Source organism: Enhydra lutris, unplaced genomic scaffold (assembly GCF_002288905.1).
Source record: "Enhydra lutris kenyoni isolate GAN:26980312 unplaced genomic scaffold, ASM228890v2 scaffoldscaffold59, whole genome shotgun sequence".
NCBI classification, from domain to species: domain Eukaryota; kingdom Metazoa; phylum Chordata; class Mammalia; order Carnivora; family Mustelidae; genus Enhydra; species Enhydra lutris.
This window is the reverse complement of record NW_019154143.1, coordinates 909,768-936,902: the sequence shown is the minus strand read 5'-3', so window position 1 is coordinate 936,902 and position 27,135 is coordinate 909,768. Positions and strand designations below refer to the sequence as shown.

At 44.7% G+C, this 27,135-nt stretch overlaps 1 protein-coding gene and 1 long non-coding RNA gene across 2 annotated transcripts in view; one reads left to right on the top strand and one right to left on the bottom strand.

The window, feature by feature from the left end:
* LOC111158449 (vitrin) overlaps nucleotides 1-12,684 on the top strand; it is a 98,039-nt gene extending 85,355 nt beyond the window's left edge. The window contains exons 12-15 of the mRNA XM_022520469.1: nucleotides 4,108-4,211; nucleotides 7,280-7,506; nucleotides 9,013-9,526; nucleotides 11,100-12,684. Of these exons, the coding sequence (XP_022376177.1) occupies nucleotides 4,108-4,211; nucleotides 7,280-7,506; nucleotides 9,013-9,526; nucleotides 11,100-11,278 (1,024 nt within the window). The 3' untranslated portion in view covers nucleotides 11,279-12,684. The remainder of the gene's footprint in view (nucleotides 1-4,107; nucleotides 4,212-7,279; nucleotides 7,507-9,012; nucleotides 9,527-11,099) is intronic.
* Nucleotides 4,163-25,155, bottom strand: LOC111158450. The gene is made up of 3 exons (XR_002641355.1): nucleotides 25,079-25,155; nucleotides 24,345-24,438; nucleotides 4,163-4,283 (listed from the first exon to the last, which is right to left on the bottom strand). It is a non-coding gene; the product is annotated as an uncharacterized LOC111158450 (long non-coding RNA).
* Between the last annotated feature and the right edge of the window lie 1,980 nt (nucleotides 25,156-27,135).

Below are 27,135 nucleotides of genomic sequence, written 5' to 3'. Positions count from 1 at the left end.
TCAATATTAAGACAGCCTTCTGAGCAGCATTCCAGAGAACGCCACAGATGTGACTAAGTGACTAAGTTCGACATTTAAATACATTTTTTCTGGAAAAACTTTTGGAAAAAAAAATTATATTTTTGTTTTTTAAGTTATTTGTGTATGAACAACCCCTTATGATTAGCTATGATTTCTTCACAATCATCAGACAGACTCAGGGAATCTTGCAAGGGAGAAAATCTAGCCCACAGATCATTTTCAAATATATAAAGTTCTATGAGTTAATATTTTATAATGAATGAAGTGGATATTGTGTTATGTTTAGTAGACAATTACATACTTACTATTAACAATATCAATAACTATTAACAATACATACTTACAATTAACAGTATCAATTTTGCAATTTTTCATTTTACAGCCAATAATATTTTGTTTGTTTTGGCTCGACTCATACTTTATTTTTTAGGCCCCCAAAAGTTCATATTCCTTGGTCACCAAGGGAGGATCAAGACTTTGGCTACTCTGAAGCTTATGTACTTCAAGGGTCCCTTTAAGAAAAAGGGCACAAAATTACAAATACAAAATTAGGCCCCTTGGAAGAGGTATTATTAGCTCCCAGGTTAATTTGCCTCTGATCAGTATGACAGCTTATTGAATAAACGGTCCCCTGCACAGGCTGCTCTGGGAAGACCATGTAGGAAGCTATAGCAATAGCTCAAGAAGGTAAAGATGGAAGTCCAAACGAGAGGCTGGAAAGGATGCGAGAGAGATGAGAGATATTTAAGAGGCTGGTCTGACAGGACATGGCATGTGATGAAGACGGTCTCAGAAGGCAGCCAGAGGATGCATTCTGCTGAGGTGACAGTGAGTCAGGGTGAGGAGGGAATGCAGAAGGGAATATGGGTGATTGGGTGGAGTCCATCTGGAAGATACAACTTCAGTATTGGAAATAATCAAACCTGAGGTGGTTGTGGACCACCTCCAGGCACCACCCAGTGCATTCCGGTTGGAGATGGGTGGGAGTCATTTTACATCTATCTGGGGTTCAAGAGCGAGGACCTGCCAGTGTGCGCTGGACAGCTGTTGGCGATGTGAGCGTCTCTGAAGCCCAGGAGACTAAAGTCGCTGAGCTCTCCCATGGAAGTGCACACACTGAAGAGGGAGGCATGAGGGAGATACACCCTGGGCAATGCCAGCATTAGAGGCAGAGATGCACAGAAGAAGAAAGAAGAAATGTGTGTTCCTTCAATACCGTTCACTGAGAGCCTGCAGGTGCTATGCACTGTGTAAGGTGTTGTGGGTTAGAGAAGCAGAGTCAGGTGCGCAGGCTTTCAGCGGGGGAAGGGCAGGCGACAGGGAGCTGGAGCTGGAGGGTGGGCACACTTTGGGTCTTCCAGATGTGAGGGGATTGATGAGCAAGGGCACAAAGCTAGAAAACCAGGAGATAGCAGCTCTTTCTGCCTAGAATATAGGCTATCCTGAGAGAATTGGGAGGGGGTTGGAGAGAGAGGCTGAGACAGCACCATATGAACATGATGGGTTGGAATTAAATTATGGATGGGACTTTTTTAAAGAATGGGAGCCTCTGATGATTTTTGAGCCAAGGAAGAGTTGTTGTTGTTGTTGTTGTTTTAGAAGATATGCATACAGTTGGCTTTGCAGAGACCAAATAGAGACTCTTATAATAGAAACAGCAAGGAGTAGGGTGCCTGAAATCAGAGGGTCACTGCAGACATTCGGAGGAAGGATAAAAGCAAGTGATGGTGGACGGAGGGACCTACAGGACTTTATTGACAGGACCCACAGGCCCCAGGACGAGCAAAGATGGACTCCAGGTTCTGAGCCTTGATGGCTAGGGGCCAAGTTCAGCATTCGCTGATATTGATTTGTAAATAATATGAACCTGAAAGCCCTTGAGCCTAGAGGGAAAGAAAAATGAAGTGTGAAAGCAATAGAGCTCCTTCTGTGTGATTTCTCTTCCCTGTGACCTGAACAGGGGTTGTGTTACTGAGACCCCTGTTCACGAGGCTTCACCCCGCTCACAGACTGAGGGGAAGGTCAGGCTCAGCTAATACACCCACATTTCCCCATTCTGCAGTTGGCTTTGTCATTGTTGTTTGTTTTTGTTGAATCCTTAGTTTTCATCCGGTAGCATTTCATCTGGTTGGGTTTGGCCCCAACACCCATCTCCCTGAGCTTCTTTTAAACTTCCCTTGTCTTCCCCGAAGGGAGCCAGTCCTCTCAGGTTCCAGTCCCCTCTCACAGAGATAAGCATGCCTGCTGGGCATTTCACTTTGGTTTTGTCCAAGACGCAGCCTTTGTCCCTCATATTTACTAATAAAGTGGAGGACAGAGGGTCACACTTCCAGCTTCCAGGAGTTCTTCTCCCATAGAGATCACCTGGAGATAGCCGGAAAAGTCGGAAAGTAGGGATGGAGCAGGGGAAGAAGTGGGGAGAGAGGCAGAAGATGTCTCCTCTCAGTCCTAGGGAACTGGCTTCCTGGTGACCACATGGCCAGGTTCCCCAAAGGACTTGCTAAGAATCCACTGCAGATCCCCTCAGGTTTGCCACCTAAACCGCCTAAAGGTGTTTCTCCCAAGACCTACTCCTGGTGTTTGTGGAAAGGCTGCTTTTTTTTTTTTTTTTAAGATTTTATTTATTCATTTGACAGAGATCACAAGTAGGCAGAGAGGCAGGCAGAGAGAGAGGAGGAAGCAGGCTCCCCGCTGAGCAGAGAGCCCGATGCGGGGCTCGATCCCAGGATCCCTGGATCATGACCTGAACCGAAGGCAGAGGCTTTAACCCACTGAGCCACCCAGGCACCCCGGAAAGGCTGCTTTTAAAAGTCTTTTCCCTCACAAAAAAAGAAGAAGAAGAAGAAGGGGGAGGGGGAGGAGGATGAGGAGGAAGAAGAAGGAAGAAAGAAGAAGAAGGAAGGAAGGAAAGAAAGAAAGAAAGAAAAAGAAAAGAAAAGAAATGTGGGGGTGGGGACACTTGGGTGGCTCAGTCGGTGACATAGCCCACTCTGAATCTCAGCTCAGGTCTTGATCTCAGCGTGGTGAGATCAAGCCCCACATTGGACTCCACACAGGGTGTGGAGTCTACTTTTTAGAAAGAGACTTCTCCCTCCCCTTGAAGGCTTAGTCACCTGCAGGTATGACCTGCTACGTAATGTGCAGAGCCCTATTTTCAAACATTACTGATTTCAAGATGGCAGCATCAGAGCAGGGAACAGCGTGCACACTCTTCTGGAGTGCGGGGTCCCATGAGACTCTAGAGATCACACTCACTCGAAGCCTCGTCCATGGCTAAATGTCAGTGCTTTGTGAGATGTGTTTTTACTGTGCGTCCCCACTGACAGAGCCCCCCCTCCCTCCCGGCCCCCCTCCCACCTGGTCATAAAGCACATCCACAGCCCCTGCTCAGCTGCTCCCAGGCCTATCCCCCTGGCTCACCCTCAGACACTCTTCTCTAGAGAAGGATTCTCATTCTGTTTCTCTACTTAATTTACTCCACCTCCTCTCCCACTGAACTTTTGGTTAATAGATGTTAACCTTTTAGGTAAGATTTGAATATTCTCACCCAGTCACAGGAACAATAAAATGAAAAATAAAGGAATGTCTTTTCCTAAATGTCACAGTTAAGACAAAATTCCAGCGTAGGGGTAAACCAGGGAGTAGCTCTCAGCTGGGAATTTCCTCTCTGGAGAGGAGGGTCTGGGACAGCCTGGGGAGACACTGACATTTGCAAAATCCCACTGGGCAATCATCCTGTTCTTAGCGATATGAGTGTTGTGATCTTTGCTTTTACCTAGATGAGGAAACTGAAGCCCAGAAAAATTAAGTGACTGCCCAAGGCCACACAGTGAGGAAGCAGCACAATCGAAACTAGAACCCCGAGTCCTGGAACAGACCACTTTTCTCTATACACACTGAGAAGGACCCCAGCCCTCCCATCTCACCATTACTTCTGTCCACATTGGGACATTTTACAAAACACAGCTTAAGGGCTTTGAAGCCGCTTCCCTCTGTTTGTATACAAAAGAATCAAATCTGATTTCTGTTTTCCTCCAAAGATAGTAACTTTCCAGCTAACTTTTATTTCTCCTTCTCACTCTTAAGAGACAACCCTGCTGCCCAGTTTAACCTCAGGACTCACATGAATTCCCGGGATCTGAAGACCGCCATAGAGAAAATCACCCAGCGAGGAGGGCTTTCTAATGCAGGTATGCAATCTGAATTCAGATCGTTCTGTTTGCTTCCACAGTGTTCCTTCTGTGTGCTTGTCTCCTAACATCCTATACAGGAGGAGGAAGGAATAGTAACAATCCATCAAGAAATGATTCCTAATATCTGTATTTTTTTTCTAAAGTATCCTCATGAATAATGGGCAGGAATCAATATCACACACATGCGGGAGAGTTCCAGCATGCCTGGTATCTTGGCTTGGCAGCTTTCTTTGGGACAAGCAGGACAGCTATTATAACTGTTTCCTGATTGGCTGATGAGTCATCAACTTAGAAGTTGTCAACTACGTAACATTAAATATTATAGCCAGTTCCATTCAGAAAGCTCCACAGCACTCCTTGGGGATCTTCTTCCAATAGTTCCTGTTAAAGTGATAACTGTACAAAGAGAGACAGGTTCTTCCTTTCAAGCTGAGTCTCCTGAGATGTCTGAGCCTTGGTGGCTAGGAGGTGATGGCAGGTTTACCAGAAGTCCAAGTCTAGCCCCCAGTGGGGCAGGTCCAGAAACCATTTTGCCAGTGAGCCTATGCCAACGTACAAATTCATAAATGGTAGTCTGGCTTTGGGGGCACTAGGAGGACTGTCTACTTCTCAGGGAACCTCTTTGAATCGTCAACATGCAAAGAAATGGAGAAGTGAGCCACGGTGGCTTGGCATGTAATGCACACAGAACTGTCTTTGAAGGAACATCTTTGAAGTTACTATAAATCTGATTATTTCCCTCCCCACTGCAGTGTAGACCAATATAGTAGTATCTGGCAAATGAAGAGCTTTGAAAAATGCTAACCAAACACCGGCCAAGTCACTGCTCTCCGGGACCCCAGATCAATACCACCTCGTTGCAAACATGATAGAGTTGATTTCCCATTCGTTTTCAATTGAATACTTAGATCAGTGACATTCCAGTAATGTATCATGGAATAAAACAGAAACTTCAGAAGGCACCCTATATCCTTGATGGGATTAGAGTAGTGTCTTAAAATCATATACCTTTTTCAGGGAATAACATATTCTGTCTCTGCCCTGTCCTGATCAGGGTTTGCATTTGGAGAACAGGATCCATTTTATCTGGTTGAAGCAGAAAAGGATTTATTCCTAGGTTCTAAATGGTTTTGAGAATAATCAAAAGAGCTGAGGAATGAGCTCGAGGCTGAACTTTGAGATGACTTCTGACGGCTTCCTGCAGGAGACGGACCTCCAAGGAGCTGCTGTCTCTTCCAAGATCAGGAAATCACATGATCAATTCCGCCAGCACAGCCTCTTCAGGAATCTGACTCAGCCAGGAAGCCACCACAGTCTGCAGGCTTCTGCTACAGCAGTCATCCCCCAAATGAGGCCTTGCCTGCTCCAGTCACACCCGCAAAATGCATGTTCTGTACCCTCCCACCTCCATAGCGACAAAGCTAGAGACCAGACATGGGTTCCTCCAGCACCGCCCAGAGAGGTCAAGGACCCTCCGAGGCTCAGGAGCAGAAATAGCAGAGTCTCTGCCTTGCTTCCATCTTCTAAATCTCATTGCACTGCACATCGATTCATGAAATTAGCACAACTCCACGGCTGTATCTGCAAGGGAGTCTCAACAGTGTGGTTCCCAGATTTCTGTTCTCAGCTTTCAAGACATGCTGGAAGGTGGGATGGGATGGGATGTGGGTTGAGCACTAATGGACGGCAACTTCCAGATCTAAGTGTGGGTGAGGCTAGGGCTGTGCTCTGTTCACAGGCATCTAACATTCAGCCGGAGGGGACTGCTGGGGGCCTTGCGCCTTCAGGGACATTATCCCTTGGCTATGAGGGCAGTTCTCAGCAGCTGTTTCTCTGTAGCAGCTCTGCTCGGTGCAGCCAGATCATGTGGGGTCTCCAAGACATTTCTCCAGCTCCTGCATATGTAACTGTTTGATCCTCTCAGTTAATAGGTTAAGATTACTCTAGCCCTCGGAGCCAGGATCCTGGCCAAAACCAAAAACCATTGAGTGTAATGACATTAGTCCTAAAGTCTTAGGACTTTAGATTGATTTTAGATTGAGGACCCCTTTGAGAATCTCCTGAAAGCTTCCCTTCAGCCTAAATAAATAATTACACATACAAACTGCTACATGTAATTTCAGGGGCTTTGTGGATATACTCCCCACCCCCGATGCCCCACAAGGGTCCAGAGAGCCCGGGTTAAGAGCCCTGCTTTTATATGAAATTATGCTAACTCTACAGTGACCTGGTCCTCCTAATTTACCCAGGAGCATATGGGGTTTCAGCACTTAACCTAGGAGAGACCCAGTAAACTGGGACAGTTGTCACCCCTCCTTGATGAAAAATTGCTGAGGTCCTAGATGGCGTGAAGCAAGTGCTTTGGAAAGCCATGTTGGCGGCTCCCTTACACCTCCCAACTGTGGCTTTCTGCTGAACTGGAAATCTGGAGTGACCTGCCTGGGTCCACATAGCCAAGGCTGGAACACAGTCCCTCAGTTCTCAGTGAGCACTACACTTCCCTGGCCAGCCAGACCCATGCCCCTCACATGGAACTGGACAGAAGACACCACTGACTTGGACTTCAGACTCCCATACCCCGCAGTTCCCGGAGCACCAGGCTGGCCAAACCCCAGTGGCGGGAGGCCAAGAAGAGGCTCCTGTCCCTCCAGCCAGTGCCTCCTACCCCACACTCCCGGAAAGGGCTTTGTGCACTTCCAGGGCCCAGGCAACGAAGGGACCCTCTTATTGCCATGAAAGTCTTTCTCATCTGTTTGCTGGTCCCTAAGACTTTTTTTTAAATAATAGAGAATTAGAAATGAAAGGCCTGACGTGAAATGGGGGAAGGATACGAATGGTGGAGATGGTTGTACAACATTGGAAGTGTGCGTCAGACCACTGAACTGTATGCCTCACAACAGTTAATGTGGTTTAAAAAAAAAAAAAAAACGAAAAAGAGAAGCAAACACACAAAGGGAGGGCATGAGAGGGTTTTTCTGGCCCTCTGGAAGCCGCTGGGATCTTGCCTGTATTTCTAATCCATGTGATCACAGTCTCTGCAAGCATGAGCTCTCTGTTTGTTCCAGGCCGGGCCATCTCCTACGTGACCAAGAACTTCTTTTCCAAAGCCAATGGGAACAGAGGCGCTGCACCCAACGTGGCCGTGGTGATTGTGGACGGCTGGCCCACGGACAAGGTGGAGGAGGCTTCGAGGTTCGCAAGAGAGTCAGGAATCAACATTTTCTTCATCACCGTCGAAGGTGCCACTGAGAGTGAGAAGCAGTACGTGACAGAGCCCAACTTCTCGAATAAGGTACGGAAGTGCCCCAGGGACCCGCCCGGTGTTGGCGTCCACTCGCTCTGCACAGCTGTGACAGCCCTCAAGACTGTTCTTGTGCCTTCAAAGGGGCATAGAGCTTACTTGGAGGCAGGGAAGCCTCCAGGGAGGGGCCAGTAAGTCTGGAGCCTGGAGTCACCCAGAGTCATCCCGGAACACCTCATCAGCTCCCAGTGCCACCTCCCGAGGGCAACCTAGCACTCTAACTCTGGTGTGTCTCCCTCTCGGGGCTCCCCAGTTTGGTGTAGATTCACAGTGAAGCCCACTCACACTGATGCTGAGCTCTTCCAGTCCTATGGGGTCCCTGCTCCAAACCCCTCCTGGTCCCCCATTACTCTCGAGGCCTCTGGAGTGTGGTCCTGGCACGCCCAGTGTCTCCTGCCCACACGCAGCACCACTGCCCTCTCCCTCCATGACCTCAGCCGGCGCCTGGTGGGACTCCCCAAGAGCTCAGCTCAGCCAGGACATTCATCTCAAATAATACCAAGGCCATGGAAAGATTAATAAACCCCTCTTAGGGTTTTGCAACCCTAAGAATATTTCCTAGGACATTTCCTAGGAAATTAAGAATATTTCCTAGGACAGTTTCAAGTCATTTCTTGTTTTAAAATAAATTGTCAGTTCTACAGCTTCATGTGTAGTCACCAGGTCTGTGACTCTCCCTGTGACCCCCAGAGAGACAGCAGCAAGGAGACATGCTTCACTTCAGGAACACAAGCCTGGTCCCTTCTGAGAGCACAGAGGCTAGTTTACTCCATGTTTATTTGAAGCTGCCTTAAGTTTTTCTGGAACATACTTGGGCACAAGCCAATAAATATTCATTTGTCTGGAGGCAGGGATGTCTGGAGGACAGAGCTGGGGCTTTGAAGGCAGAGAGATCTGTGCTCCAGTCTTGGGGACTCAGATGTCCCTTCACAGCTGGCCCTCTGTCTAGTCCTTCATGAAGGGGGGGTTATATCCATTTTGTAGGGTTAGATTCACGAGAGAAGCTCTCCAAGAACATCTAGTGTGACTCCTGACATATGTGTGGGAGCCCTTGTTGCGGGGCTCAGGGCTGCTCTGGAAACATTCCTGTAGCTACTTCTCATGTGTCTTGTTCTCCCGAACAGAACAGAAGCTCTCTTTAATCCTCTCAGATGTTGGTGCCCCCGGTGCCAATCCCATGGCCGGCTCCCAGTACAAACAGACCTAGGGGCCCAGAGAGGCATGACCATGAGGCTGAAACCAGGGATTCACCTCTCTCTGAGGATGCGCTTCCCCTAAAGCAGAGACCCAGCCGAGGGAGTAAGAGTGAGTCCAGGGGTGACCCAGCGGGCATCTAACTGGGTGGACCATGGTAGAAAAAGAGCTGTAGGAAGACGAGGGCAGAAAACAAGAGTCCGTCTGCTTCTCTCTTCACCTGTCCTGGCGGTTGGGGTCACGGTGACCGCCTGGAGAATTCGACACCCGAGCGGGCGAGTACCCCTCCCCTCTGTCTTGCAGGCTGTGTGCAGAACAAACGGCTTCTACTCGCTCAACGTGCAGAGCTGGTTCAGCCTCCACAAGACGGTGCAGCCCTTGCTGAAGCGAATCTGTGACACGGACCGCCTGGCCTGCAGCAAGACCTGCTGGAACTCCGCCGACATCGGCTTCGTCATCGACGGCTCCAGCAGCGTGGGGACGGGCAACTTCCGCACAGTCCTCCAGTTCGTGGCCAACATCAGCAAAGAGTTTGAGATTTCAGAAACAGACACGCGGATCGGGGCGGTGCAGTACACCTACGAGCAGCGTCTGGAATTTGGATTTGAGGATCACAGCACCAAGGCCGACATCCTCAACGCCATCAAGAGGGTCGGCTACTGGAGCGGTGGGACCAGCACGGGGGCTGCCATCAACTATGCCCTGGAACAGCTCTTCAAGAAGTCCAAGCCCAACAAGAGGAAGTTAATGATCCTCATCACTGACGGGAGGTCCTATGACGACGTCCGCATACCGGCCATGGTTGCCCATCACAAGGGTAAGCTGCCTTTGCTGAGCGTCCCTGGGGCATGGTGGGCCAGCGGGACGAGGAAGGGGCTGTGTTTCTAGGCTCTGGTTTTGTCTACCACGTAATAATGTCCAACACCCCAGGGAACATATTAGGGGTGTTGTTAAACACTACCGGCCTCTCTGAGCAGCAAAGAAGGAAGAAGTCTGCTTCATGTCTGCTCCACGTCCCACCTACCTCCTTCTCTTTACAGCCAAACTTCCAGGAAGGGTTAGCTCTATGCGCTGTGCCCACATCTTCATTTAGTTTTCACCTTTTCACTCTCAACTCATAGCAATTCATTTGGTTTCTTTGGCATCTACACCCCAAAACTGCTCTCACCAAGCCACCAATGTCTTCGTTTTTTTCTAAATCCAATGAACACATTTTTGTTTTCATGTCATGTGACCTCCCTGCAGCATTCAACTCTGTTGGTCACTCCCTTATCTTGAAAACCTGTCTTCACATCCATGCTGGAGCCCATGCTGGGTCACCATCTCTCCCGGTCCTTGTGCAAGGGTTTCTACGCTGGAAAGGAGATTGCATTTTATGGGTTGTAAAGTCACCTATAAGCCCAAAGTAATTTGATTCCACTGTTTCAGTTAGGAAGATCTTGAACTCACTTTTTTTTTTAAAAAGATTTTATTTATTTATTTGTCAGAGAGAGAGAGGGAGAGAGAGCAAGCACAGGCAGACAGAATGGCAGGCAGAGGCAGAGGGAGAAGCAGGCTCCCTGATGAGCAAGGAGCCCGATGTGGGACTCAATCCCAGGATGCCGGGATCATGACCTGAGCCGAAGGCAGCTGCTCAACCAACTGAGCCAGCCAGGCATCCCTTGAACTCACTTTTGATGCATTTAAAACTGAGGGGAGGGTTGCCTGGGTGATGCAGTTAACTATCTGACTCTCGGTTTCAGCTCAGGTGATGGTCTCTAGGTCGTGAGATCGGGTCCCATGTTGGGCTCCACGCTCAGCATGGAGTCTGCTTAGAGTTTTTCTCTCCATCCCCCTCTACCCCTCCCCACCCCCAAAATAAACAAATCTTTAAAAAATAATAAAATAAAACTTAGGGGAGCCTGGCTGTCTCACTCAGTGGAGCGTGAGACTCTTGATCTCAGGGTTGTGAGTTTGAGTCCCACATTGGGTGTGGAAATTCCTTTAAAAAATAAAATAAAATCTTTAAAAGAAATAAAACTCTCTAAGATTTCGTTTGACTCTACACACAGGTAGAGCAGGCATGTGCCATGTGATGTCATCTGCATGGCATCAAGTTTCATTGGTCCTGAAATATCATCCCCTCGACTGCCCATGGACATGAAAATCTTATTTATTACTCCATTTTGTCTGGGGTTTCTTCCTCCCAAAGATTCTAAACTCCTATGAGATAGTTTATATCCGTTCTGTGACTGTGGGTGTAGAGTAGATGTTTATGCTTTGGAGAACATTTCTGATTTTGAATTTGTTAGCATCCCAACACAAGAGCCAACAGAGCAAAGAAAGGCAGTGATTCGTTCACAGTGCCTCTCCTTGGGCACAATGGCTTCATCTGAACTCTGTCCCCACAGGGGTGATCACCTACGCAATAGGTGTTGCATGGGCTGCCCAGGACGAGCTGGAAGTCATCGCCACTCACCCTGCCAACCACCACTCCTTCTTCGTGGATGAGTTTGACAACCTGCACAAATTTGTCCCCAAGGTCATCCAGAACATTTGCACAGAGTTCAACTCACAGCCTCGGAACTGAATTCCGAGCAGGTAAAGCACCAGCCGATGCTGCTTTCCCTACTGGCCCTGGGATGGTCCCCAATGCTTTATGGGGCAACAGGGCACGTGGGGCTTGGTGCCCAGATGTGCTGTTACTATTCACCAGCGTGGTTTTGTGTACTTCCAAGCTTGGAGTGAGAAAGGTGATCATAGGGGTATAGAATGAGGGAAAATGATACATCATTTGGAGGGTGCTGGGGATTTACAATTTGATGATGGTTTTCAAAATAAATAGAAAGAATAAAGTGCAGAACTTATGACAGGTTTAACTAGAGTTTTTCTGAGGGTTCTCCCCCATTTTTATTTCTAATTAGGATTCTGTAACCCTCACAGATTTAATTTTTATGGTGACAATATAGGAGTTGCTTAATTGTTTTAAAAGATGACATTCTGACCGTGTTGTGGAGTGTTCACAGGCTTTCTGGCAGGATGACCCTCCGCTCGTCCCGTTCCGCAGAGCACGTGCTTTGCACTCGGTTCTGGCCCACAGGCACGACACAGCCACAGGGGTGCAAAGTGCAGCAGCAGCGGCTCCACTCCTGATTTCCCTCCCTCTTCTCGATTATCTGAATCACTGTGCGCCCACATCCTGTAGCTTTAGGAGCAGCTGAGGAACGTTCCTGGAGGACCAAGGTGATCTGGCCCAGAATCCCTTGGGAGACTGGTTGCCAGGCCCCACTCCAAGAGCTGTGGAATTAGGGTCAGTGGGGCTGGAGCCTGAAGAGTGGCATGATTGACGAGCCCTCTGGCAATACTGCTATGCTGCCACGGATGGAGGCCCACGGAGCCACTTCTGAGCGGTCAGTGGGACAGAGGAGCCCCTGTCTATGCCTGCTGCCCTGGGTCTCCCCAAGTTTGAGCATTTGCGCCATGGTTTTCACTTGTTAACCAGATATTATCATTAATAGCTGCATTAAAATAAGCTGGGATGGGGTTTAGTTGGGCACCACTTCTTACTTCCAGCTTCTGCCAAGGACTCATCTATTAGGATACGAAATCTGTGTGTGATGGGGGAGTGTTTGAAAGAATCATTAATAAAGGTGACTTACTTGACAAATCACGTTTTGTAAAAGTGTGTGTTAAAGGATGCCGCCATGAACGGAGGCAAAAAGACAGTACCTGTTGCCAATACTTGGGACAAAATATCTACAGAAGGAATTGGAAGATATCATCCATTTAGCAGAATTTGCCTCAAGCCTGACAAATTTCTCAGTACCTGGAGAGTGTATTATCAGCTCAAAATACTGACGTCTACAGAGAAGAATCAATTCAAGGTGTCAGCAATTTCAAATTCATTAACCATAAATTTTACTTTAAAAGCGACTGCAAATATATTTGTTCAAAAACCTCAAAACACAAAAACTATTTTCAAAAAAGAAATTCTTTATAAATATGCCAGTGACACACACTACTAGTGAGAGATTCGGCTAAGAAACGAAAACTTAAATAAGTACAAGGAAAATTATTCTGCCTATGTTTGTGAACATGCAGATAATCAGTACAAAAAGTTTTTTCCAATGTCTCTTCAGTGTAGACATGTAAATGTTTTAATTGTTTGAAGGAAAATTTATTTTGGAAAATAGCTTTTGAATATAATTACTTTATATTCAAAAAGTAAAGGGCCTTAATACAAAAGCCAATTTGTCATAAATAAGTATTTCCAAAAGTAATGCAATCTGAATTATTTTGGTGTCCTCTCTCATTCACAAAATTGTCCCTGGTTGGAAAATAAATTATATGGTCACTCTAGTTATAGGTATCATAGTTTTAAAGACAAATGAAACCTCACTAAATGGGCCCGTTGTCTACACGGTGTCAGCAAATATTTGAGAGAGTGTGTGTGTGCGGAGGAAAGGAGCATCAGAGGCGAGAGGCAGTTGAGGCCCCGGGAGGTGCGGTGCCATCAGAGTTGTCCGAGGGAGCGTTCAAGTCACACAGACGGCAGTGGGAGTCGGGACGGAGAGAGCAGAAGTGAGCCCAGCTTCACTGTCTTCAGCGAATGAGAAGGGATCCAGCTGGGAGAAGGCAGCAGTGATAAGGATGAAGGGTGATTTCAGATCTTCCCAGGAGCTGGGGACTTTGTGGAAGGAAGGAGGGAGATTAGAAAGGCAAAGGGGGCAAGGAGCAGGCCTTTCCCATCCTAGGCCTGAAAATCAACAGCCGCCCCTTGGATGCCGCAGCAGAGGAGAGGCAAGAAAGGGCTGAGCTTCTGGGAGCTCACTGGCTACCGAGAGAGCACCCCACTGTGCAGTGGGGAGGCTGGTGTGGGGTGTGGGGCTGAGTCGGGTCAGGGCTGCGCAGAGCAGTTTGGATATAAGGGCCCTCGTGGTGATGGGTGATGTGGGATGTTTGGATATAAATGCTGCCTTGCTCAACCCAAACTGTGTTCAGCGGTGCTAGGGCAGAGCCAGAATCTGAACACTAGAAAAAGAACTTTAGAAAAGATCCACATCAAATCATCCAATGGCAGAAAAGGAAAGACCAGTGGAAGCTCACACAGACACAGAAGGACAGAACTACAATTCAGATCTCTGGCTTCCAGTTGACTCCTCTGACTGCCTTCCTGGGGGGTCAGAACCCCCACCCACCTCCATCCCAATGTTGGACACACACACACACACCTGGGTCTGCCCTCCGTGGGCTATGGTCCAGCCTTTGCAGAGCCCTCTGGGTCCTGCAGACTCAGAGCCAATCTCCAAAGGCCACTTTAACTTTCATTCCATGGTCTCAACAGAAAAACTCCTCTGTGCCCTTTCCCCTCCAAGGCAACCAAAACAAGCAGACAAGGAGCCCTGGGCCAGCTTCCCTGGGTATAGAAGATGTCTAAACGCCACTCAACTTTATTTTCCCACCTCTCAGGAGTTACAGCCCTTTGAAAGAAGTTTCTTTGCTAAAAGTTTTGTAACAAGGCTCTGCTAAAAATGTCCAGCCAAATGGACAAGGTCGAGGGCTCAGATATTTATTTCTCCAGGCTCTTTAAACCCTTTCGAACAGGACAAAACCTCCATGAAGCAAGTTTTCCAGTAACAGTCTCAAGGGGCTGGCATGGGTTTATACAGAAGACAATGCTTCTGTGTGCAGGATTTTCCAGCTTCATGGAGGAGTTTCCAACTAATAATCTTATTTCCCCCTCACAATCCTAAGAAAAGTTCTCCCCTTAGATTACCAGCACAAAAATATAGTAAGTAGGAAATATGCTTGAAAGCATGAATTCAATTACTTTGGAAAGAGACATTTATTCAACTAATGCCTTTGAGGAATTCACCGTCTAGTGGGAAACAACACCAAATGAACGGCTGAACTCATGTAATTATTATCATGGGCTCCTGCTCTAATTGCATGGCTGGTGATTGCAAACGACCTCATGAGAAATAAAATCATACTGGTGCCCGACAATGAGTGAGTGAGTGCTGCAAATGGGGCACTATTCTGAGGGCTTCTCTTGTCTTAACGCACTTTTCTTATCCCTGTGACCTGCTCAGAGAGGTACTATTGTTCTCATTTTACAGATCATGCAGCAGAGGCATGGAGGTGTCAAGTAACTTGCCCAAGGTCACAGAGCCAGGAGAGGCAGATCTGGGAATTAAACCCAGACAATCTGACTCCAGGGTCTATATACTTAACCACTTTGCTTCTTGTTAATGGTAGCCGCACAGAAGGTTCTCTAGTGCGCTTGACGATTTACAGTATATGTATAATTCTGCAAAGCGTACTCTCAGGGTCTATTAAATGTACAAAGTGAAGAGTCTGTTACCCGTCCAAGCCACACTGCACTTCCCCCCATCACTCCCCTTGATTCTCTGGACAGCCGCCTTGCCCTCACTTCTTTTTTTTTTTTTTTAAGACTTTCTTTTCTTTTTTTTTTTTTTTTAAAGATTTTATTTATTTATTTGTCAGAGAGAGAGAGAGCGAGAGTGAGCACAGGCAGATAGAGTGGCAGGCAGAGGCAGAGGGAGAAGCAGGCTCCCTGATGAGCAAGGAGCCCGATGTGGGACTCGATCCCAGGACTCTGGGATCACGACCTGAGCCGAAGGTAGCCGCTTAACCAACTGAGCCACCCAAGCGTCCCTTTTTAAGACTCTCTTTATTTGAGAGAGAAATAGTGAGTGAGAGGACAAGCCGGTTGGGGGGAGGTAGAGAGGAAGAAGCTCCCGCTGAGCAGGGAGCCCGAGGTGGGGCTCAACCTCAGGACCCTGAGATCATGACCTGAGTTGAAAGCAGACGCTCAACCGACTGAGGCACCTAGGTGCCCCACACCTTGCCCTCACTTAAGATGAGTGACTTTAACCTATTATCCACAGTCCCTGCAACTCCTGATGAACACATCAGGCTCCCCATCCTTTCGTTAAACTCCGAGTTATCCTTCAAGTTTCAGTCCAAATGCCACCTCCTCTTTGCAGCCCTCTCTTTCTTGCTCAGATAGACTTAGGCTCTCTGGATGCAGAGTCTGGACCCACCCATTTCCCAGCAACATCCTTAGTCCCCTATTAGCAGACACCATTCACACACATCATCAGGGACATGGACCACAGGGGATGAGAACGTTAAATCTGTCACCCAACGGTGCCAACCCCTAATACAATGAAACAATGGCACTGGCTGAATGGGAGGCAGGGATGTTTCAGGAAGAGAGAAACAGGGTTATGATGGAAGAGAAAAAGCGGCTCAATTCCATCCACACCGCACCACTCCTTAGAATGACCCTCTGAGGTTCCCTGTGATATGTCACAAGCACTCTTTTCCTAGGACCAGAATCCTCTTTGGGTATCTACCCACAGGGTAACTCTGTCCCTCACCTTCTGCAGAAATGAAACCCTGTTTTTCTGTTTACCTTCCCGAGTCTCTTTCAACAAACATGGTTTCTTTCAACAAACACCTATTATGTGCCAGGCATTGTGATAGGCCCTGGGGTACAGAGATGGGTAAGACCTGGTCCCTGTCCAAGGGGCCTAGAGGCCAGTGTGGGAGACACAGAGATAAGCAGCGAACATCTGACTGATAGGAGAGGTGACAGGCACACTTGGGGGGGGCTTCCTGAGCTGGGTGTGTCTGTGTCAGCCACAGGAAGACGCAGAAGATGTCCCAGCAGAGGCAATGACAGGAGCAAAGGTGAGGAGGCATGACACAGGGACAGCATGAAACGTGAGGTGTCAGGAAACGAAGCTGGGGAGAGAGGCAGGGGCCAGGCCGTGGTTAGAGCTCTCTCGGTGGCAAGTAACAGAAACTCCATTCACAGCAGCTCAAGTAAACGGGAGTGTTTGGAAGGAAATTGGAGTAACTCATGAACCCGAGGGTCAGGAAGACAGCAGGGCTTCAGAAAGGGGAGGAGGGACAGAACAGGAGAGAGGCAGCAGGCAGCCCTCTCATTCTACTCTCCTCCAGAACGATCTTCGTCTGGAAGTGTTGAACAACCTGCAGAGAGTGAGAAGAGGGAAACTTCCTGCCCATGAAGGACTGACCCCCTGTAGCAGGGTTCCCCAGGCAAGCAGGGCAACGTGGCCGGTTGGGGGCCAGGTCTCACATGGCTCTATCTGACCACCCTCTCGAAGTTCCTTGTCTTGAATGCTAGTGACTGCATGTCCACAAGGGCACCGGGAAAACCAACCACAGGCCGCATAGACATCTTCCAGCGCCGCTGTCTCCCTTCGCTTTGTTTCCATAATTTACCCCAGAAAACCAGTGACGGTCTCTCTAAGACGGTCACTTCTCTCCACCTCGATGGCTACCCTCTGGTTACTTGTTTATGGGCCAGAAGCCTTTGAAAACTGTTCAGACTCTCAGGGAGGCAGAGACGCTGCTGCTGAGACCCACTTCTGTTTTTAGTACGAAGGCTCGACTGAGGAGAAATGGACTATTTAAATAACCATCCACATGGAAAACAAATAAGGTTGAAAGACCCAGTTTCAACGCACGCTTCCTGCCTTCCTCTTTCTTTACTTCCTTTCCTTTCTTTCTTTCCCTCCTTCGTCCCTCCCTCATCTCTTTCTATCCCTCCCTCCCTCCTCCTTTCCTCTCTTCCTCCCTCCCTTCCATTCTCCCTCTCTCTCTCCCTCCCTCCCTTCCTTCCTCCCATCCTCCCTTCCTCCTTTTCTTCCTTTCTTTCCCGTCCTATAATTGAGAAACACTGAGCTTAGCTTTACCTCTGCCGTCCCCCTTACACAAACTGGGCCCGCAGGCGCTAAGCTGCCCAAGTAAGCAGATGCTGTACTCAGCTTGGCAGCTGAGACTTTCTTATAAAAAGTACAATTCCAGCTGAATAGCTTCTTTCTGTGACTCCTCTAGTTTCACACTTGGTTGAGGTGAGCAGGGCGTATTCAGGTTAATGGCAAATTCGAATCTGGGTTCTCAACAAAGAGCCTTTACATGACTGCCCAGGGCACAGAAACGGGGAAGGTCTGGGAGCCATGGAAACTGCAAAACCAAACAAGACCCAAAGTCAATTTACTTGTTGTTAGCCTGACATCCCCAAGGCATCCGTAACCCTGTATCCTTATATTACGATATCGATTTTTTCAATTATCCTAATACTCTACAAGTTCTCCTTGAAATCCCAGTGAAAGGGAGTTTCTTTCCAACCTCAATAGTGGGGTTGTGTGGCATTTTAAAGCCAAAGAGGGAATGGGGACAAGTCGAAGGCTACAAACCACTGTGGTAATGCCTGTCTAAGATACACACCAAGCAAAATAAATGAGCAGACAGAAATTTCTAAAGGGCAAAGTGGCAGTGCCATTTGGTTTTCTCCTAAGAGAATACCCTCATTGAACCAGGAGACAACCATCGTGTGGAAACCATGGGGGACCTTTCCAGCTCCTCTGACCTAAATGCAAGGCCTGGGACACCCACAGGCCTGTTTCCCTCTGCAGAGAGGGGGCATTCTCCCAAAGTGAAAAATCAACCTTTTCATCTGGGAGTTGTTCTGATCCCGGACACAAAATGCCAACGGAGCTGTGACAGTCTTAGGGGGAAGGGTAGGATGCCCACACGGGCAGCAGCCAAGAGGGTCCTGGCTGGACCACAAGTGTGCTCATGAGCAGCAGTCCTGAGGCACACCTCAAGACCCCAAAGATGCTTGGTCCTGCAGTACGCCAATAAGGCTAAGCCAATACCACTGAGTAATTAGTTAGTTACTTTTCCTAAGATTGCCTTCCTTCCTATATAGGCTGAGGAGGCCTAGGGAAATCCTGGTGATGAGACTAAAGCCAATCACAGGCATCAGTGACAAAGTCTCAATGTGGCACCAATATAGACTAGCAGGTTTATATTCACCATGTCAAGCCTAAGATTTACTTCCTACCTGGCCCCTCCTCGGGGTTGAACTGCGGCAGATAAAGGGAACCCACTGCCCCCTGGAACTGGTCTCCTGCCTCTCATGTTGACTGTCATCTGGCCCCTTTCACTTGGACGTCCTAGGGGACAGGAGAGCCTGTGTAGTCAGCTGTCCTAATCCAACAGGGTCAGCTGACACATACCTGTCCAACCTGTTGCGAGGCAGCAAGCCCACCCGGCCATGGCGGTGACTCCTGTTACATGGGGACTGCTAGCCACTTGACAGCTGCTGTTTTTCCCAGATGCCCTCCAAAGCCCTTCCTACCACATCACTCCCAGGAGGTTTCTGGTCACCCCTGATCCTACGCACTCACAAAAACGCCAAGGCCTAGCCCAGTCCCCTGTCCCAGCTACAAATGATCTGCCAGTGGTTAAGGAACTCTTTCTTACTGAAGAGTAAATTGCAGAACAAAGAAGTCTCTCTTGAGATCTGTGAATGCCTGTGGTCACACTGCCTTCATCACACTGGGTCGGTACCCTGAAAGCCTGGGCTGGGATGGTGCATAGGTTTTTGCACCAGTGGTAATGACTGCCTAAAGAAGCATCCGAAGAGAGAGTCTGAGGCTAATGGCCCTTAAAAAAAGAGATGCTAAAATCAATCAGTGACATCAGCCACGGTATAGGGATGGGGCCGGGTCAGCTTTACCAGCTGGGGTCTGCTTGCCTCTATAGTTTAAAGAGCAAAGCTGCAACTTGAAAAGCGCACTTGGGGAATTAAATGGAAGCTCTCTCAGCTTTTCCTCCTAAATATGGCATTGCCTATAAATTCTTTTAAATAGATCTCTTCATTTTCTGGGAAAAATTAGGAATGGAGAAAATTAGTTTTTAGTTTGACTCCTTTTCTAAGGAGGTTTCTAAATAAATCACCTGGAAAGATTCAGGTTATGAATGTTTTTAAACCAAGAGGTCTTTGTAATGTGTTGCTTTTGGTTACCAGGTCCAGAATTCTCTATGGGGACGTTTCCTGCAGCAGGCGAAGTACTGTAAACAGCTGCCCTGTTTGCTGGGGTGGAAATGAGAAAGAGAGCTGAAAGGCTGGCCTTCCTGAGGGGTCTCCATATGCCCGGCACTACCTTTGAAGGACTTAATTGGGATGATAGAGGTGAAGGTACCATTTTTTAGAGGGGAAAGTAAAGACCCAGAGACTCTCTTGCCCTGGGGTCACATATCAGATAAATGGCAGGTTTTAAGGTCAAGTTTGTCTCAGGAAAAAAAAAAAAATCATTTAAGTAAATACAACATAATTTAAGTAAATGCAGTAAGATCACCCACCAGTATTTTGGGGAAAACAACAATTATTTAAGGTTTCTACCTATAGAAGGAAGTAGGAAGCCAATAACCTAAAAAGCCATGGAATGAAATAAAGTGAAGCTATGAAGAAAGGTCAAATCAACAAATTCAGTAGAAGAATGAGGATGAAAGAAGGATGTCTAAAACGTGAAGTCAGAAATAAAGAATTATTTAAAGAAATACCTTTATCTAGCTTGCAAGTATATATAGAAACTTCTCAAAGGACTAGGTAAGAACAAGTTTCCTGGATGAAAAAAAGAAATCCTATATTTTCCCCTCACTGAAGAACACAGATCTTACTTAATTTGGTAAGCAGATCACCACCTGCACATAAGATGGTAGTGGGTTTTTCTCATGACCCCGGGACCTGTTTGGTCATTTTTCTTGGGTATGAGAAGGCATTGCAAGTCTCCTCCTCCACCTATGTGGACAGGAGCTTGTCTGCAGAACCTATCAGAATAGCCTCCATTTTATTTGTTTTCCAAAAAATACAGCTTATCTTTTCACTGCCTTTCTGTTTTCCTGTCTTACATTTTATTGATTTCTGCTTTTATCTCTTTCATTCCCTTTGTTCAGCTGATTTGGGGCTTATTTTACTTTTCTTTGTCTCGGTTCTTAATATGAAAGCTGATATCATTGAATTGAAAACTTTCTTCTTTTCTTACATAGTTTAGTGCTATAAAATTCCCTGAGTTCTCTTTAGCTACATTCCACAAATTTTGGTATGTTGCATTTTTGTTTTCATTCAGTTCAAAGTATTTTTTTATATAGACTTTTAATTTTTTAAGACTTTACTTTTTTTTTTAAGATTATCTATTTATTTATTTGACAGAGATCACAAGTAGGCAGAGAGGCAGGCAGAGAGAAAGAGGAGGAAGCATGCTCCCTGCGGAGCAGAGAGCCAGATGCGGGGCTCGATCCCAGGACCCTGGGATCATGACCTGAGCCAAAGGCAGAGGCTTTAATAACCCACTGAGCCACCCAGGCGCCCCTAGACTTTATTTTTAGAGCAGTTTTAGGCTCACAATAAAGTGGAGGAGAAAGTATAGCAATTTCTTATATACTCCTTGCCCAGCCCACTCTCCTACCAAGAGGCACAGCCTCCCCCACTACCAAGATCTGATAGCCAGGTTGTACATTTGTTATAATCAATGAGCCTACATTGACACATCATTATTGCCCAAAGCTCACAATCTGCATTAGAGCTCACTCTGAATGTTGTACATCCATCTATGGGTTTGCACAAATGTATAATGACATGTATCCACCACTATAGTATCATACAAATAGTTTCAGTGCCCCCCAAATTCTCTGAAGTCTGCCCATTCATCTCTCCTCTGCCAAGTCCCTGAAAACCACTGATCTTTTCACTACTTCCAGCAGAAAGTCATATAATTGAAATCATATCTTTCACTTAGTAATATGCATCTAAGTTTCCGCCATGTCTTCTCATGGCTTGATAATTCATTTCTTTTTATTGCTAAATAATATTCCATTTTTCTGGATGAACCCACCATTTATTCATCCATTCACCTACCAAAGGACATCTTAGTTGTTTCTAAGTTTTGGCAATTATGAATAAATCTGCTATATGCCTGTTTTTCTGTGACTATAACCTTTCAACTCAGCTGGGGAAATACCAAGGAGCATTATTGCTGGATTATATGCTAAGAGCAGGTCTAGTTTTGTAAGAAACTGCCAAACTGTCTCTCAAAGTAGTGGTACCATTTGCATTCCTACCATCAGTGAATGAGATTTCTTGTTCCACATCCTCACTGGCAAAACACTTTTTAATTTTCCTTTGACCCTTTGGTTATTAAGAAGTGTGTTATTTAGTTTCCAAATATTTGGGGATTTTCCAGACACCTTTTTTTATTGGCTTCTAATTTAATTTTACTGTGGTCAGTGAACGTACTTTGTATGATTTGGACCCTCTTCAATTTATTGAGACTTGTTTTATGGCTCAGAATATGGTCTACCTTGGTAAATGTTCTTGGCACATTAAAAAAAAAAGTGTTTTCTGCTGTTGTTGGGTAGAATGTTCTATAAATGTTAATTAGGTTTGTAGTGTTACCCAACTCTTCCAAATCCTGATTTGTCTCTTTCTCCCTTCATTGTTCCACTTATTTTGAAGCTCTGTTACTAGGTGCATACACTTTTAGGATTGTTATGTTCTCTTGATGAATTAACCTCTTAATCATTAAGAAATAAACCTCTTTGCCCCTGCTCTCTGAAATCTATTTGGCCTGATGTTAATGCAGTCACTGAGGCTTTCTTTTTTTATGGCATCTTTTTTAATCCTTTTACTTTTAACCTATTTGAGTTTTTATGTTCAAAGTGGATTTCTTGTATGTAGCATTTTATGTAGGCAAGTCTTGTTATTTGTATATAACTTGTCAATCTTGCCTTCTAATTATGGTGTTTACACCGTTTACATTTAATGTGATTACTTACGTAGTAATCTGTCACCTCAGTATTTATTTTCTATTTATCATACTTGTTCTTTGTTCCCCTTTTCCATTTCCTATCTTCTTTTGGATTAATTGAATATTTTATGATTACTCTGTTTTGTCTCCTTTATTGGCTTATTAGCTATAGTTACTTGGTGGGAAGCACCTGGGTGCCACAATTAAGCATCTGACTCTTGGTTTCAGCTCAGGTCACGATCTCAGGGTGGTGAGATCAAGCCCTGTGTCAGGCTCTACACTTAGCATGGAATCTACTTAAGAGTCTGCCTCCATCTCCCTCTGCCCCTCCCCTTTCTAAAATAAATAAATCTACATCTAATCTACTACAGCTAATATATGTATATATACGTATATATATTAGCTGTAGTTTCTTTAAGTGGTTGCTTTAGATTCAATGGTGTACATCTATAATTTATATTATCCTACTTCACAAATAGTATAAGAACCCTGAACATTAACTTTATGAAATGTGTTAATTCTGAATTTAAATGTGTTTTCTGAATGTTAATTTGAATTTATTACATTTTCTCCTCATTTGGGGTTGTGTTTTCCTTTTCCTTTGCATACCAGATTATTGGGTCCCAAGATTATGAATTTTGCCTTTTTGGGAACTAGTGTAAAGTTCCCATCTTTGCTTTCCCACACTATTCGTGTGTGTGTGTGTGTGTGTGTTTGAGCTATTCGTGTTTTACTTCTAAATTTAAGACAGAGCCAAAGCAACACTTAACCTAGTGTTGAATTTTTACACAGTGATGAGCCAACAATACCCTTCCTAATCCTCTACCTAATGCCTCAAACTTTATCATATATTCCACTGTGCCTGGTGGAAACATGAACTATTCCCAATCTTGCATAATATCAGAAGATTGTTCTGCCTATCTATTAGGTGACTCTTCCTCAGCCTCTGATAGATGCATCATGTGCTTATAGTTATCAATACTTAGCTGAAGACTTGGGGAAGACCCAGTTCAGAGCTCCAGAGCTTTCTTATAGTATTCTGTCCTGCAAACTCTAGCTATTTTGGACTCACCAAACTCCCAACTCTGTCTCTTCAATTCACAGAGAACTCTAGGCTCTGCTGGGTTGCCCCTCATGTCATGAACACTCTCTCTAGGCAGTAAGCTAGGGCCACAATTTGTTTTCCTCTCTCTCAGGAATTATTGCCTTGTGCTGTTATTCAATATCTGAAAACTACTGTGTATTTTCCCCCTCTATTCTTTAAAAGGGGAAGATAAATCTGTTACTTCACTTGGCCAGAAGCATAATTTGGTCTTTCATTTTAAAGAGCAAAGGAGGCCTACACTTTTTATATCGGAAGTTTAAAATTTAGGGGTTTTTTTAGGGTACTGGTTGGGCCAAAGAATTTATGCCCAAGGATGTTTATTTTTTACGACATATCTTAAGGTTTTTATTTAGCTTCTTTAGAAAAACAAACCAACTTCTTCCAAGGTACAAAAGATAATCCTCTTCAAGTAGAAAGAACACAAGAAGATTCATGCATTAACTGAGAGAAAACTTCAGCAATATTAGGGACAGACTCAAGGCTCTATCTAAGACAACAGGGTTCCTTAGGATTTGTGTGAAAGGAAGTCTACTTAGGAGAGCTGTTTGATCATTCTTCAGAGAGTGAGTAAATTCAAAACAAGGAACGAACAAACAAGATTAGAATGATTGGGATATCATATAGAAAAGCAAAAGTCCCATTTGGAAGGTGACTTGAAGCACTGTTCTCAAGAGTCAGGATATCAGGACTCAGTGTTTACAAATTACATATATTACCTTTTATAGTCAGGTGAGAGAGAAGAAATGAGGGAAAATGCAAAATAGAAATGAGTGATTAAAGAGATTCCTGTCTAATGGGGCATTTGTGAACGAGAACATTTGTCTTTAACCCAAAAGCCATTTGAAATTGACTTCTCACTGCCATCTCCTACTAGAGAAGCTGAAAAGTGAGATACTCACTTTCTCAACATCCATTAAATGTAGGGAGGCAATGTTGTGGCCAGTTAGATACATGGAGAAATCTGCTGGAGGGCCACTGGGTAGATTTCCTTTGCTGTCAAAAGAGAGAAAGTCCTAATTAGTACGACCCTTCTTTCTTTTTTACCTTCGTCTTGCCTTGAACTTGGATAACATGATTGGCATTATTGGAGCCATCTTGAAACCAAACAATAGATGAAAATTCAATCCTCTAAGAAGAGAAGAGGAATAAAAAGAGCCTGGGTCCTTCTTGACATTTTGAACAGTTGGACCAATGCTAACAACTCCCTTACCGTGAACTTCTATTTTTTAGGCCATTATTTGTTGGGTTTTCTCAAACTTAAAAGCTAATTCCATTCCTTGCTGATACAGAAGCAAAATGTAAATTGGCAGGGCTACACTTTGTTCATCTGCACATTAAAGACAAATTAGTCCAGTAATAATGACCAAACACACTGAGAATAAGAGAGGCAAGATGGCTAATATCCATGACCCATTCCTAATCTTTGCCATTTGTTTTACATGTTTGTAAATAGAAAGATTGTTTAAATTGTTGGAAACTGTCCACTGACTATAGGAGAAGAAACCAAACTGCTTTTCCAAGCGACACACAAAAAAGAGATGTTTGGGTCAAGGAACAAGACGAGGACAGAGGGAAAAAAACTGGTGTCCTGTTTTCCAGTAAGGCAAGGGAAATGGAGAAGCTAATAACACACCTCCTCAGTTACTGATGCAGAAATCTTCAGACGAGATTCTGAGCACATTCTTGATCCACCTTAATTTTCTCTTCCTCATCCTTCAACTTGCCATGAGGAACTGAATGTAAAAGGTGAGTATTTCTTTTCCTGAACTCCTTGAAAATTAAGAAACACACATAGATAATTCTTCGATAATAAGAATAAAAAGCATAATACCACACAGAATTACAAGAAACATTTAGAAATAAATGTGAAAACCTAGAAGAAATGAAATATTTCCTACAAAATAAAAATTATCAGAATTAATCCAAGAAGTGAATATTTTGAACCAAAGATACTAGGAAAGCAATTAAAAATCCTACCTCTAAAATAGGAGACCTCGGGACCAAAAGGGTTCTCATCCAAATTTCATCTAATCTTTAACATAATTTTAATGATCTCTTATTTAAACAATTCTGAAGTGTAGGAAAAGATGAAAAGCTCCCCAATTCATTCTATGAAACACGTATTGCCTTCTAAAAATGTTTTATTCAAATATAATGTACATACAGAAAAGTGTACATATAAGTGTAAATTAGATGAATTTTCATGAACCAAACAACCCAACATAAACAAGCACAGGATAAAGAAACAAAATATTACCAGCACTGCATAAGTCCCCCTCAGACTCCCTTTCAAACACCATCTCCTCCCCTACCTCCCTCTCACTGAAGATAACCACTCTCCTGACTTCTAACAGTTAACACAAATCAGTTTTGCCCATTTTAGTACTTTATATAATGGAAAGCATACAGTATCCTTTTGTAGCTGCCTTTTTAGGCTCAATATAATGTTTCTGAGATTCACCCATATGTTGCATGTACCTATGAACTGTGCATTCTTATTGCTGTATAATATTCCATCGTATGAATACCAAAATGTATTTAATCCATTCCCTAGTAGATGGACTTTTAGGTAGTTTCTGGTTTGAAGCTATTACTAATACTGTTGCTCTAAGTATTCTAGAACTTATCTTTTGGTGTACATATGTATGCATTTTCCTCGGTGTTTGCCCAGAAACAGAATCAGTAGATTTCATATGTTCACTTAAGTAGATACATCCAAATGGTTCCCCAATATGTTTGAATAAATCTGCATTCTCACTGGCAGTGGCTGAGCCTTCTGATTAGTCCCACATTTTGCCAGACTGTATAACTTCTTATATCTAATAAAAAGTCCACTGAAGAAACCTATAGACCGATCTCACTTGGGAATATGCTTGCTGAAGTTCTAAATAAAATATCAGCGACTGGAAACTGATTTATAAAAGAAAGAATAACACGTTATGACCAAGTAGGTTTTATTCCAAGGAGACAAGAGTGGCTTAACGTCAGCAGCTCACAAACAATCTAGCTAATCACCAGATTGAAGGAAAGTAACACACAGCCACATCAAAAGAAGCTGAAAAGGCATTTGACAAAATTCAGCAGCTATTTCTAATAAAATCTCTTAGTGAAACAGAAAAGAATTTATTTAAGTGAGACTATTTACCAAATAGCAACACAAATATCCAAAACAGCTAAATATTTCAATTAAAATCAATAGCACTCAGAGATGCCTGCTATCAGCATTATCACTTAACACTATATAATGGAGTTTCTAGGCAATAAAGATTATAGAGAAGAAAAGAATCTTTCAAACACTGGAAAAAACAGGTTATTTTTGTGATTTTGTGAGTGTGAGTGTCATTATATTTGTGACTGTCATCATTATATTTCTAAAAATCCCAAGAGACTGTAGTGAAAACTTCTGGAATAAGATTTTGTAAGTATGTGTAATAAATGTGTGGTATACAAGGTAAGCACACAAACACACAAATAGACTTTTTATTTATAATAAGCCTTAAGAAATGGAAATGGAAAAAAATCCATTCTCAATAATGACCCAAAGACTAAGAAACAAGAGTACATTTAGTTTAAAAAAAAAAAAAAAAAAGACAAAAGACTTAAGTGAAGAAAAGTGCCAAATCCCAATCTTACTAATGATATAGACAAGATCTGAGCAAACAAAATAATACAATTTTGTTAGTTCTTAGA